Source organism: Rana temporaria, chromosome 10 (genome assembly GCF_905171775.1).
Source record: "Rana temporaria chromosome 10, aRanTem1.1, whole genome shotgun sequence".
In the NCBI taxonomy this organism is placed as follows: Eukaryota; Metazoa; Chordata; class Amphibia; order Anura; family Ranidae; genus Rana; species Rana temporaria.
Genome location: NC_053498.1, coordinates 128850302 through 128865065, shown reverse-complemented (window position 1 = coordinate 128865065; position 14764 = coordinate 128850302). Strand labels below are relative to the sequence as shown.

General features: G+C 45.5%; 1 protein-coding gene across 6 annotated transcripts in view; it reads right to left on the bottom strand.

The window, feature by feature from the left end:
* LOC120915600 (neurotrimin-like) overlaps positions 1 to 14764 on the bottom strand; it is a 903107-nt gene that overhangs the window by 133914 nt on the left and 754429 nt on the right. For all 6 annotated transcript variants that reach the window (XM_040326247.1, XM_040326251.1, XM_040326246.1 and 3 more), the window contains one exon: positions 11710 to 11942. In XM_040326247.1, the coding sequence (XP_040182181.1) occupies positions 11710 to 11942 (233 nt within the window). The remainder of the gene's footprint in view (positions 1 to 11709; positions 11943 to 14764) is intronic.

Sequence of the window (14764 nt, the reverse complement as noted above, 5' to 3'; positions counted from 1 at the left end):
CACACCTGCGCAAACACGAACGCAAGCCCAGGGTACTTATATAAACGCCAGACACGCCACACGTGTGACATATCGCCACGAACGTCAGAGTGAGAACACTAATTCTAGAACAGGAGCTCCTAGTTAGCTCTAAACTGATGAGCTGCAAAGCATTTTAAAACATCACCTATGGTCTATTCACGATTATCGCAATTTTAAGACATGGAATGTTTGGTATCCATTTACTCTCTGCAACCTCATCTTTTACATTTTAACCAAAATGGGTTTTCCCATTTTGTGTGTTTTTGCACAAAAAATCCTTTTATTATATTTTGTTCCTGAAAATTTGTGTTTGATAAACAGTTGCACAAATATCATGTAACATAAAAATTTGCAACTATAACTCTTTTATTCTACAGGGCCTCTGCTTTCAGAAAATATATAATGTTCTGGGGGTTTAAGTGATTTTTATGCCAACAATTAAGATGTATGTAAAAAACAAAAACAAAAAAAAATGCTCTGGAGCCCAACTGGTTAATAACACTTTTACTGTCACCCTACATTGCTGTTGGTATATCTAGAAAAGATTGTACAATCAGATTGTTACATGTATGACAGGTATAAAAGGCAGGGCCAGCATATATGTCACCCAATTGGATTCCTGTCCTGAAGATCCAGGTGAAAATTAGAGATATCCAGAAAGAATTGCATTCCACAGACATCAATGTAATATCTGCATCTGATTAACCATCCCACTGTCCATCGGAAGGGAGTGCTGATCAGCAAGTAATGTGCCCACCGATGAATCGTGTTCCCCCGGGTGGCCCATCTATTGCAGGGACACGTGTACATTGACTATATTTTGGAAGGCACATAGGGTGAAATTGGAAGGGTTGACTGCTGCTTGCCTTCACAGCACTTTATGTATTATGCATTGGATTTCTCGATACCGCTTATTTGCTTATGTATAAGTTCTTCAGAGCAGCTGGCATGGCGTCCTGAGCGCCCGCGGGCTCTGATTCTTGTCACTCACCTAGCAGCTCGTGAATTCCTGACAATCGTTAGAAGGCGTTGGGAGAAGGCTAGGACTGTGAGCACAACTGTGGAGGGTCAGAGAGAAGAGAATGAAGGATGGAGGGCAAACAGGGACCAGATAAGACACAGTACATCGCGACCACCCCCACAAAACCTTGCAAGCTCTTAAAAGCGAGCAACGCAGAATGTCGCTGTGCATTTCACAGTCTCAGCCCCCCCCCCACCCCCACCTTTTTCCTTGCTCATCTTTTGTCCATGAAATTAATGAGAAAGAAATAGATATACAATGGAAAGATGGCAATCGCTAGCATGAAACAAAAAGCGCAGAGCGAGCAGTGAGGGTTAACGAAACCGTGGTGAGCCGAGCTGGCACTGCTGAACGCTGGCCACTTAAACAAAGCGCCATCATTATTTTTATAGGCCAGTTAATTGCCGTGCTGGCGTGTTCAGCGCAGTGACTGTTATTTATGAAATCTGCCGGTTTGGAGGCGGATTAGGGCCAGGAGAGGGGGCCATCTTTGTATTGTTAAAAGTTAGGATTTTTCATCCACAATTAATATTTTAGCGCACACTGGGAACACTTATGCCGCATACACACCATCACTTTGTGTGATGAAAAAAAAAGAAATTTTCTGTGATGTAAAAAACAACATTTTTGAAACTTCAATTTTCAAAAACGACGTTGCCTACACACCATCGTTTTTTCACAGTGCTCTAGCAAAGCGAGGTTACGTTCACCACTTTTTCCAACTAGCTTCTGGGCATGCGCGGGTTTAAAAACGTCGTTTGAAACGTCGTTTTTTGCTACACACGGTCAATTTCTGTGAAGTAAAAAACGACGTTTTGAAAAACGACACATAAAATTGAAGCATGCTTCAATTTTTTTTTGTCATTTTTCACAAGACATAAAACGGCGTTTTCCCCCACACACGGTCATTTAAATTGATGTTTTTAAAAACGTCGTTTTTTTTCATCACATAAAGTGATGGTGTGTACGCGGCATGAGAACACTGGGGAGACTGCCACATTGACCACACAGGGATTTCTTGATTGGTCCATCTCTGACAGAGGCAGATCTGAGGTGAAGCCACAGGGGGGCAGCATAGAACTGACCTCCATTCCCTGGGGTGGATATGCAGGTGAAGCATCTCCTATTATACCACATGGTGACCGTTATTCACAGAAAACATGTGGGGCTGACAATGCCGATCTTCTGACAATGATACTTGTCTGGCTGTCTCTAATGTCAATCTTCTCTGCTGCACATGCAAGACAACAGACAGTATAGTAAAGTCAGAACTCTGCATAATTATTCTAGGTCTGTGACTCAGAATATTGAAGCCTAATGCCGCGTACACATGATCTGAATTTTCTGACAAGAAAAGTTCGATGTGAGCTTTTGGTCGGAAATTCCGACTGTGTAGGCCAGGGCTTGACAAATTTGCTTGGAATCTAGGAGCCAGGAACACGCCCCGTCCTGCCACGCTCGTGTGCAGAAGCGAACGCATACATGAGTAGCACCCGTATATGAAAGCGGTGTTCAAACCACACATGTGAGGTATCGCCACTGATTGGTAGAGCGAGAGCAATAATTCTATCCCGAGACCTCCTCTGTAACTCAAAACATGCAAACTGTAGAATTTTTTAAACGTCGCCTATGGAGATTTTAAAGGGTAAAAGTTTGTCGGCATTCCACGAGCGGACGCAATTTTGAAGCGTGACATGTTGGGTATCAATTTACTCGGCGCAACATTATCTTTCACAATATAAAATAAATTGGGATAACTTTACTGCTGTCTTATTTTTTAATTAAAAAAGTGTATTTTTTCCCAAAAAAGTGCGCTTGTAAGACCGCTGCGCAAATACAAATTTTATTCCCTAGGGTGTTAGAATAAAACAGATATATAATGTTTGGGGGTTCTAACTTCTAAGTAAAGGGAAGGAGATGGAAACAGGCAGGGTAGCTCCATTAACATTGCTGGTTGTCTACTCATACCAACGGCCACCACAAGAGAGCGCCAGATTCCAGAAGGAACCATAGGACTGCAGAAGGCCGCAAAGCCGCAGCCTCAATTACTGGCCGGTGCGGCCCGACGCGTTCACGAGGGGGGGGGGGGGTGCGCACGGAGACAGAGTACCCCAGCTGTGCCGCCCCAGGCGCCAGGTCGCTAATTCTAGTCGCAATTGCAACCTGGCGCCCGGGGGTTTGTCGAGCCCTGGTGAAGGCCCCATCTGACTTTTTCTGTCGGAATTTCCGACAGCAAAAATTTGAGAGCTGGTTCTCAAATTTTCCGACGGGAAAAGTTCTTGTCGGAAATTCCGACGCACAAAAAAACACGCATGCTCGGAATCAATTTGACGCATGCTCGGAATCATTGAACTTAATTTTTCTCGGCTCGTTGTAGTGTTGTACGTCACTGCGTTCTTGACGGATTGTGTATGCAACACAAGTTTGATCCAAAATTCAGTTGGAAAAAAATCCAGTTTTCTTGTTGGAATTTCCAATCGTGTGTATGCGGCATTAGGATAATCAACTTGACAAACAAAAAGGAGTCCGCTACGGAATCCTCTAATTTTTCTTAATACACATACAATTCCTTAGCATTACGCCACCCTGCCAATTTACTTATAACGTAAGGTGGACCAGATCTCAGATGCAGTGGCGGGAAAAAGTCATCTAAAGCCCAGAGCGAACATGCCAAACTGCGATCCTCCCCCCAATGTATGAGCAGAGGCCTGCACAGGGGGTGTGCCGAGTGTGCCTGGGCACACCCTAATCACCCCGTGCTCCAGGGCTTATAAGTCAGTACAGCCTGCCCCCCTGTACAGAGCCCGTGTCCTATTAGTTCAACAAGGGGGCCCGAGCACCTGCCTTATTGCAGATACTGATCCTCTTGTTTCTTCCCGGGCAGTGCTGCCAGCTTCTCCTCCTCTCGATCCCTCCGGCTGCGCTCCAGGGGGATCAGTTTTAGCATCTGCACCTCCATCCTGTCTTCAGTCCTTTTCTCAGTTTTAGATGCAAGACATAAGGGGACTGTTTAGAACCCTGATATTTCACCAAAGCCTCCCAAAAAGGAAATTAAACAAACTTTAAAAATAAATAAAATAAAAATAATTAAAAAAATTAAGGACTTGTTCACATGTGCTTTGCACTCTAACTTCTGCCATGGTTGTGAAGCATAGCATTGTTGTCTGTGACATGTATACACCAATAGCCGCTGCCTCTTTTGCAATGTGTTTAAGCTTTAGGGTGCACACCTTAATGCAAAAGGCTGCGCACACCTATGTGTATGAGCATTATGTGTCAGCAATAATACTCCCCCAAGCACAAATTCCCCCTTCATCCCATGACAAATCCACCCATCTGCTGAAATCCCCCCTCCCACCACAAATCTTTGCTGCTTATGCCCCAATGCAAATGCCCCCCCTTAAAAAAAAAGATTGTACACATCCTTAATCCAGCACAAATCCCCCTTCCTAGCACAAATACTCCCCCCTCAAAAAAATGTCCCTTCCTGGCACAAATACTCCCCACACATCCTTACTAGAACAAAGCCCCCCCCCCCCCACCATATTACCTCTTCTAGCACAAACCACCCAAATCCCCCCTCCTGCACAAATCCTCCTCTCCCATTCTTCATCCCAACACACCCCCCTCCTTAAACAACTCTTACCCACTGCCCCCCTCATATTCCCCCTCACAACACAAATCACCCCCCCCCCAATCTCCTCACAGTGCTCTCCCCCCACCTCACATGATGCCACAGTGCCCAGCGCACAGTGCCTCCTGCTTACCCCCTGACCCGGGCCTGCTCAGATGTCAACAAAAATCTCCATTGTCTGGATAGGATGGTTTTATAAAAAAGTATTGTAGAATGCCTATCAGGGCTGGGTGCTGGGTGCTGGGTGTTTTCTCTCTCTGCTTATAAACTGATTTAGTGGCCATTCTCCGTTGGGGTCCACAGAAAGTAATTTGAAAATATTGTCAACTGTGATGCCACAAACGAAAGTGCAATAATTTATTGCAACCAATGAGATCAGGGTGAATTGTAACTTCACCCAATTAGTCACCAATCCACCTGTACATACATCTCAGTGGTCAGCCTTGGCGGTATTGTGGCACTGCCAGCCTGGTGGCTTCTGGCTCAGGTCTGTGTGGCCTGACCATGAGTCTGGGCCTCCGTACAGTGAACAATGAAGGCCCCTTGACCCGCCCCACACTAAGGAAAGGGAGCCTTGACTGCTTGACGCTTGGCAAGCAAGCGGGGTGTCAACCTAATCAGGGAGTCGGAATGGCTCGGTTGGGATTGGCTACAATAGCACAAGGTAACGGGGTGGAGCCTGAACTCTAGAAAAAGCTACGCAGGGGCACGTCCCACTACTCTCCAGAGAATCTGACGTCACAAGAGTTGACCACCCACCCGCCCGTTGTGCGTTTCGTCGCAGCTTCCTTGGCAGTTTTACCTTACTAGCTATTGGTATTACTTTATGGGCTAAGCCCTCAAGTTGAATTATGGGGTCAGTTTAATGCCTGTCTCGCACTGATGATGGAGACATGCCTCTTAGACTAGACGGTTTGTTAGAGATGCTCACGATATAACCGTGACCGGCATGGCTATTGGTATTTTCTGAAGGTTGTTATACTTATGTTCAATAAAGCTGTGGCCTTGCCCTACTTCCAACCTAATACGGTTTATGTGTTATTTTTGGGGGGGCAAGGTTTTGTTATGGTTTAAATAAGTAGAAGCTAAGATAAGCCTAAGCTTCTCAGTAGTCATGTATGGCTTTAGAAGGGGTTTCAGAGACGTATTATTTGTGTCTGTCAAAAGCAGTATTGTCACGTATCCATGCACCCCTCCAGAGATGGCCATGTGTGGCATACATGTGATCGCGTGTTATGCGCACATTGCGGTCTTCAGACTCCTCACATCTATGTTGCCTGTGTGTGCGTCTGCTCCCTTTATAGAATCTATTAGCTCGCTTTGCAAATGAAAAGAGCAGATTAAATCTTTACACAGCAGAGGAAATGGCAGCTCTGCAGGACGCAGAAAAAATTCCCCCAGAACTTTCCCTTATCTACGTGGGCCACACTGCAGCCAAAATCAATGCGGCTCTCGCTGTAGCCCCAAATCGCCAGCATCCGCCTCCCTCCCCCTTCCACCTCCACAGCTTCCATGCAAAGCTGCTATGACCAGGTAATTAAGCTGCAAACAATGGCCGGGGAGCTGGAGATTAGCGCTGCTCTGGATGGAGAGGAAACTTATTTCCAGCTAACAAAGACCAAGCTGATTAGAAGAAGCAACACAATCAAGCAAGTAGATATGGGGGATAAACAGACAGGAGGCGGCTAGCATTACTCCATGTGACCTTCCCCCCTGGCATGGACAATACTTTTATGAAGTATCTGGATCCTTCCACTAAGGAAGAGCCGCTTATATGAATAATATGCAACGAAAGCGGCGGCCATTGTCCATCCCCGCCAACTGCATGATAGGAATATATAGTATTGCACACCAGGAGTCACTCAGAGAATACTGGGGATCACAATGTGTGCAGAGGAGGTTACAGAGGAGGCACCAAAGGAACACTAAGGATCACAGAGGGAACACTGGGGTGCAGAGAGGGAATAATGGGGGTCACAGAAGGTGCACAAGGGTTCACAGAGGGAAAACAGGGGGTCGCAGAGGGTGCGCGGGAGGTCACGGAGGGAACACTGGTGTGATAGAGATGACACTGTATGTCACATGGGGAATACTGGAGATCATAGTGGGGAACAATGGGGGTAACAGGGGTGCATAGGAGGTAACAGAGGGAAAACTGGGGATCATAGAGGGAACAGTTGGGGTCACAGAGGTTGCACAGGAGGTCACAGAGGGATAACTGGTGTGATGAAGTGAACACTGGGGGTTACAGAGTGAACAATGGGAGTCACAGAGGAACACTGGGGGTCACAGGGGGAACAATATGGATCACATTGGGTGCACAGGAGGTCACAGAGGGAACACTGGTGTAATAGAGTGGACACTGGAGGTCACAGGGGGAATAATGGGGATCATAGTGGCAACAATGGGGGTAACAGAGGGTGCATGGGAGGTCACAGAGGGAAAATTGGGGATAATAGAGGGAACAGTTGGGGGGTCACAGAGGTTGCACAGGAGGTCACGGCGGGAACACTGGTGTGATGAAGTGAACACTGGGGGTGACAGTGAACAATGGGAGTCACAGAGCAACACTGGGGGTCACAAGGGGAACAATATGGGTCACAGAGGGTGCACATGAGGTCACAGAAGGAACACTGGTGTGATAGAATGGATACTGGAGGTCACAGGCGGGATACTGGAGATCATAGTGGCCACAGAGGAAACATTGGTGTGATAGAGAGTGAAGACTGGGGGTCACAAAGGGAACAATGGGGGTCACAGAGGGAACACTGGGGGTCACAGAGGGAACACTGGGGGTCACAGAGGGAACACTGGGGGGTCATAGAGGAAACATTGGTGTGATAGAGAGTGAAGACTGGGGGTCACAAAGGGAACACTGGTGTGATTGAGTCATTGCAGAGGGAACACTGGGGATGAAGTTGGGTCCAGGGATATATAAGGTATAAATTGCTATCCCTGAAAATCCTGCCAATATAAAGCCTGGTGGTCTCTGAAAAATGAACTGGCCTGTGGTGGTGTTGAGGTTGTCATACACCCCCACACACGAATAATGATGAACAGACTGTTGTGCAACAACTGAATTATGAATGTGATTGTTTGTCTATCACCATCCCAAAACTACATTCTCAATATTCAAAAATGTAAGCTCCCCAAATGGCTGGCCAATGTTCTGGTCTGATCACATTGTTATCTCACCAATGATGGTCAATCAGGTTATCTTAAAAGGTTCACTTACATTTATCTAATGTATGGCGGTGCATAACTTGCGGTATTCACCTGTTAAGGTGTGTTGTTCTGGGGCATCATGTTGAATGGGCTTTCAATGCAACACATATTTTAATGCCTAAACATGTTTGTTGTGATGTACTTCAGTCCATTCATTAGTGTGATTGGGTCTTAAATGGTCTTTAAACAAAAGCTGCCCAAATAATGTCACTGGGAGGTCTGGGGACAAATGTCATCTGTCATTCAACAACCTTCATAGTCACACCATCTATGATGACTCAGAAACTAGTTGGTCACCTAATTGGCACGTGGTGAGTTGCAGATATTCATTGTAATCAGCAGGTAGCTTTGTGCCCGTCTGGTGGTTAGATAAGACAGTAATTAATCCTCAGGGTTATGTAAAGCTGGTCATTGTTGAATCATAATTTGTCTGGTTCAGCATGATCCAGCTGAATGTCGATCCAGCTATGGCTGTTCCCATTCATGGCCTGGGGGCAGGCTTTGATTGAATTAGGCTGGGTTCACACTACTACACTACTTTCATCCTACTTTGCTCTGTGTTCAATGTTTCCCTATGAGAGCGTCTTGTAGCGTCCTACACAAGTCGGTCCGACTTTGAAAATGCTCCCTGTACTACTTTTGGTCCTACATTGATCCTACTTCAGGCCCATTGAATATCATTGAAGTCGGACCAAAGTAGTATCCTGTTCATGAAAGTAGGATGGATGTAGGACCAATGTAGGATAAATGTAGGACCAATGTAGCAGCGCAAAGTAGGATGTAAGTAGTGTAGTAGTGTGAACCCAGCCTCAATCATTCTGGGCTCAATAAGTTTATGGGTTCTGTAACAACGAAGGTAATCCTTTTCACCAAGTCAATTACCAAGTCAATTACCGACTGCACTGCAGCTGCAACTCGATTGGGCGTTTCATTGGTTCAAGTAATTACTCCTCCCCTTAGAGTACAAATCACATGACTCTCAGTGACCAGGCACGCCCCCTGAAGACGTCAACCATACGAAACGTACGTCATCGGCGTAGCCTGGTCACGTGTTACTCTGTACGTCCCATCCGGCGATCTGGCTTGAGCCTCGAGCAGGTGGAACGCATGCTGCCGCGGAGGTGGAGGATCCTGTGCTATTCCTTATGAGTCTACAGGCCCAGTGCCGGGATGGGCACCTTTTAATGTAAGCGCCCATTTGTTACTTTTTAAATAAACGGTTTGCACTATCAAAGCTCTGTTTTTTTTTTCATGTCCCATCTCTGAAACGGAGGACAAGAGGTACTACATACATTTCCTGTCTATGGCAAGGTATGCAGGCACGATCCTGTTAAGCACTTGTGATCTTTTTTTAGTTAAAAAGATGCATTGAGTCTGGAAAGCACATTCCCCTTCTGTGCACTTTGGGTGTCGTATCTACAGTGTTTGGTGAAAGATTAAGATTGCACTTTCTGGACAACAAGTTTATTGCAGCAAGATTTCTGTTGTTGGTGAATGGGTTTTTGAAATTCAACCTTTATTTTTATTTTTTCATTTCAACAATATTGGGACTTTATTTGATCTTGGACTTATTCAATTATTGCTAATTGGTCAATTTTATGATCAATTATTAAGATTTTTTGTTACACATTTTTATTCACAGGGGTGATCATTTGATGTTTATTTATATTTAGTTCACTATTTATTAGTGTTTTTTCATATTCACATTAATAATTTAGCACCCCCTATCACTTACTACTTTCCAGATAGAAGATATACTCTTCATCACCAGGGAAGCAGCTCAGTAATTTGTAGTGTTTTACATATACAAATTAATTTTTGCTTTTTGGCACGGAATTAAATTTTATAATTACCTAGTATGGAGCACCAGATATGGGCACGGCAGATTCCATCAGAGACTTCTCATACAGGTCTTTTCTTTGTGACTGGTGTAAAAAAAACTGAACAGGACAGTTGCCATGTTGTCCATAATAACCAGGGGTCTTCTTCTGCATATTAGGTCTTAGATGTCTCATAAATTTAGACAGGTTTCTGCTGTACATTATTAACACTGATCTCTGCCTGATCTATCCATGTGTGCCCGTAACTCTGTCGTAGACTTTGTCACAAACCAAAGAGCTTTACATTAGGCAGGGCTGAGCGCCAGAGAGTGAGAAAGAGAAGGTCCGCCACATTTCCTGACCCTTTAGATAAATCAAGAGTCATTGAGGGTTGATTGTGTGACACACCACTATAATCATCTGGAGCGGAGGACATCGTATCTCACCGCTGCCACCATGACACAAGGTGACACTTCTTCATAATGGATCACTGAGAGCAGGGAAACACTACCGTCCGCTTCCAGACCCCATGTGCATCATGGAAGGAATGCAGCTTGACAACTTCAAAGAACGGGATTTCCCTCCAACATTTTGGGAGCTTATGCCGTATACACACGATCGCATGGTTTTTCCGACGCAATTCTGCTCAAACTTGGCTTGCATACACACGGTCACACAAAAATTATTTGAACTTTCGTCCGTCAAGAACGTGGTGACGTACAACACTACGACAAGCCGAGAAAATAAAGTTCAATGCTTCTGAGCATGCGTCAAATTGTTTCTGAGCATCCGTCGGAATTTTGTGTGCATCGGAATTGCTACAGACGATCGGATTTTCAGATAGGAATTTTTTCCGTCGGAAAATTTGAGAACCAGCTCTCAAACTTTTTTGGTGGAAATTCCGACAGCAAAAGTCAGAGCATACACAAGGTCGGAATTTCCGTTCAAAAGCTCCCATCAGACTTTTGCTGTCGGAATTTCTGATCCTGTGTACGGGGCATTAGGTTCACATTTTCAAGACAACCACTCAGTCAAATGCTAAAAATGGTGCTGATATTGGGATGCTGTCATATCCACCCACCCCCCCACCCCCTCATTGGTGCCTATTTCAGATTGACTCTGCTTTCATGTACATATAGCTGTGCAGTGTAGAACGAGCCAGACAGAGGACCTGCCCAGTGTGCAACAGGTGGAAACAAAATTCCCTGCCGGAATACAACATAACGAGATGCTTAACAGCACAGCAAGAAACAGGTTAACGGATAAGGTGTAACTAAAACATATCAGATTGGATGCAACAGATTCTTCAAGGCACGTATGCATCAGAAATAAGGCCTGTGCATATCTGTGCTACTTCAAGAGCCTGTGCATGCATAAGAAACAATACGTCATGACTTTTTCCAGTTACATTCATACAAGAGATATGAAGGGGTTGATTTACTAAAGGCAAATAGATTGTGCAGTTGCTCTAAAAGAGCTTAGCATATGAAAGGAAGCTCTGCCGACTTCCATCATCCAATCATAAGCAAGCAAAAATGCTGTTTTTTTTTTTTCCTTGCATGTGATTTGAGTATTCTTTACAAAGTGAAAATGTACTTAATTTACTAAGCACTGGAGTAACTGCACTTGCAGAGTGAAAATGCACTTTGCAAATTACACAGTTTAGTAACTCCTAATGCCGCGTACACACGGCCGGTCTTTGCAACGGGAAAAACTCTGTTGGAATTTCCGACAGAAAAATAGAGAACCTGCTCTCTATCCAAGTCCGTTGGAAATTGGGGCAAAAAAAGTCCGATGGGGCATTCACACGGTCGGAATATCCAACGAAAAGCTCCCATCTGACTTTTTCTGACGGAAATTATGACCGTGTGTACGCGGCATAAGTGTTGCATCTCCCCCTGCGGTTCTGAGCACAGACAAACCTCATACTTCTGGTCCATCATCAGCAACCAAGATCACTGCAACATCACAAGAGCAGACCGGCTTACCTTGTACGATGAGGTGTACACGGGAGGTTTTGGGGTGATTGTCTGTTTGGATGGAGCAGGTGTATGGTCCCTCATCATAGATGTCCACGTTCTGGATTTCAATGCTGTATGAGCTCTTGGTGTTGGCTATGAGAACCACACGGGGGTCTATGGACCACTTGTCGTTGCTGGTGTATAAGATGGTGCTGCGGTTCAGCCAGGCCACCCGCGTCACTCGATTGTCCACAGCGCACCTGCGGAGAGAGGAGGGAGAATAAGTGAGAATGTAAGATGGCGGGTCCGTACCATAGACAAGGCACAGAAGACAATGCAGGTCCTCCAACATATCAACAGTGGAGGTACATGGGACAACACGATGGAAAACACAAACTATTATACAAATCACAATGTAACTGACTTTGTTATCCATCTGCACACTACTGGCAGTTACATGAGAATACCAGGGTGGAGTAATGGCCCATTAAGCTTCACCTCTCATCTTTGAAAGAAAAACTGTCTGTGCTGCCACAACAGCCAAATTCCCCCCCCCCATTTATGTTTGTGGGTGGGCCTGAAAATAAATAATTAATCCGACAAGCAGCACCCACAGTTCCCCTGACAGTCACTAAAATACCCAGTTTCTGATTCCTGTACATGCTGGCACCCATTGTTCAACCTCCAACCACAACAGACTTTTTGTCTTCATCAAATACTGAACCCGGCAAAGTGAAGACTTTTCAAAGTACCATGTAGTGAAAATAATAAAGATTTAGCTAAACACTTGCAGTGGGATGACACACTTAGAGGTGTACCCTAACAAGTGCTGCAAGTGTTTAGCCGATCCTCCACTGTTCTTTAGAAAGGTCAGTGCTGTGTGCAGTCTATAGAGAGATTGGGTGCTGAAAGGGTAACTCCACTCTTGTGGGGGAAAAAAATAGTAAATAAGAAAAAAATAATAATAACATAATTGCTACAGAAGTCATATTGTAATCAAATGTTGTTAACCACCAGCCCCGGAAAATTTGGTCAATGACCAGGCCATTTTTTGCGATACAGCACTTTGTCGCTTTAACTGACAATTGCGCGGTTGTGCGATGCTGTACCCAAGCACGTCCTTTTTTCCCCACAAATAGAGCTTTCTTTTGGTGGTATTTGATCACCTCCGCAGTTTTTATTTTTTGCGCTATTAACAAAAGAAGAGCGACAATTTTGAAAAAAAAAGAACAAAAACACAATATCTTTTACTTTTTGCTATAATAAATATCCCAATTTAAAAAAAAATAATAATAATTTTTCCTCAGTTTAGGCTGATATGTATTCTACATATTTTTTGAAAAAATCTATAAAAATAAACTGATTACTGCATAAATGTCACTGTCAGGTAAGGGGTTAACACTAGGGGGCGATCAAGGGGTTAACTGTGTTCCCTCAGTGTGTGTTCTTACTGTGACTAGGGGAGGAGAGAGATCGGTGTTCATACTTATTATGAACACACCGATCTCTCTCCTCTCCCCTGAGAGAACCGAGATCAGTGTGTTTACACACACAGATCTTGGTTCTAGCTCTGTCACAAGCGATCGCGATTCCCCACCGGGCACTTGCAACGACTCCCAGTTCCATTTCCAGCCCTACCACCCTTGCGTTCCATCTCCAGCCCTGCAACCCTCAGATTCCATTTCCAGCCCCACAAACCTTCCGGGTTCCATTTACAGCCCTACAACCCTCCAGGTTCTATTTCCAGCCCTACAACCCTCCAGGTTCCATTTCCAGCCCTACAACCCTCCAGGTTCCATTTCCAGCCCTACAACCCTCCGAGTTCCATTTCCAGCCCTACAACCCTCCGAGTTCCATTTCGAGCCCTACAACCCTCTGAGTTCCATTTCCAGCCCTACAACCCTCCGAGTTCCATTTCGAGCCCTACAACCCTCCGAGTTCCATTTCCAGCCCTACAACCCTCCGAGTTCCATTTCCAGCCCTACAACCCTCCGAGTTCCATTTCCAGCCCTACAACCCTCCGAGTTCCATTTCCAGCCCTACAACCCTCCGAGTTCCATTTTCAGCCCTACAACCCTCCGAGTTCCATTTTCAGCCCTACAACCATCTGGGTTCCATTTCCAGCCCTACAACCACCTGAATTCCATTTCGAACCCTACAACCCTCCAAGTTCCATTTTCAGCCCTACAACCCTCCGAGTACCATTTCCAACCCTACAACCTTCTGGGTTCCATTTCCAGCCCTACAACCACCTGAGTTCCATTTCCAGCCCTACAACCCTCTGGGTTCCATTTCCAGCCCTACAACCCTCTGGGTTCCATTTCTAGCCCTACAACCACCTGAGTTCCATTTCGAGCCCTACAACCCTCCGAGTTCCATTACCAGCCCTACAACCCTCCGTGTTCCTTTTCGAGCCCTACAACCCTCCGAGTTCCATTTCGAGCCCTACAACCTTCCGAGTTCCATTTCGAGCCCTACAACCCTCCGGGTTCCATTTTCAGCCCTACAACCCTCTGGGTTCCATTTCTAGCCCTACAACCACCTGAGTTCCATTTCGAGCCCTACAACCCTCCGAGTTCCATTTCGAGCCCTACAACCCTCCGTGTTCCTTTTCGAGCCCTACAACCATCCGTGTTCCATTTCGAGCCCTACAATCACCTGAGTTCCATTTCGAGCCCTACAACCCTCCGTGTTCCTTTTCGAGCCCTACAACCCTCCGAGTTCCATTTCGAGCCCTACAACCCTCCGAGTTCCATTTCGAGCCCTACAACCTTCCGAGTTCCATTTCGAGCCCTACAACCCTCCGAGTTCCATTTTCAGCCCTACAACCCTCCGAGTTCCATTTCCAGCCCTACAACCATCTGGGTTCCATTTCCAGCCCTACAACCACCTGAGTTCCATTTCGAACCCTACAACCCTCCAAGTTCCATTTTCAGCCCTACAACCCTCCAAGTTCCATTTCCAGCCCACCCTACAACCTTATGGGTTCAATTTCCAGCCCTACAACCCTCTGGGTTCAATTTCTAGCCCTACAACCATCTGGGTTCCATTTACAGCCCTACAACCACCTGAGTTCCATTTA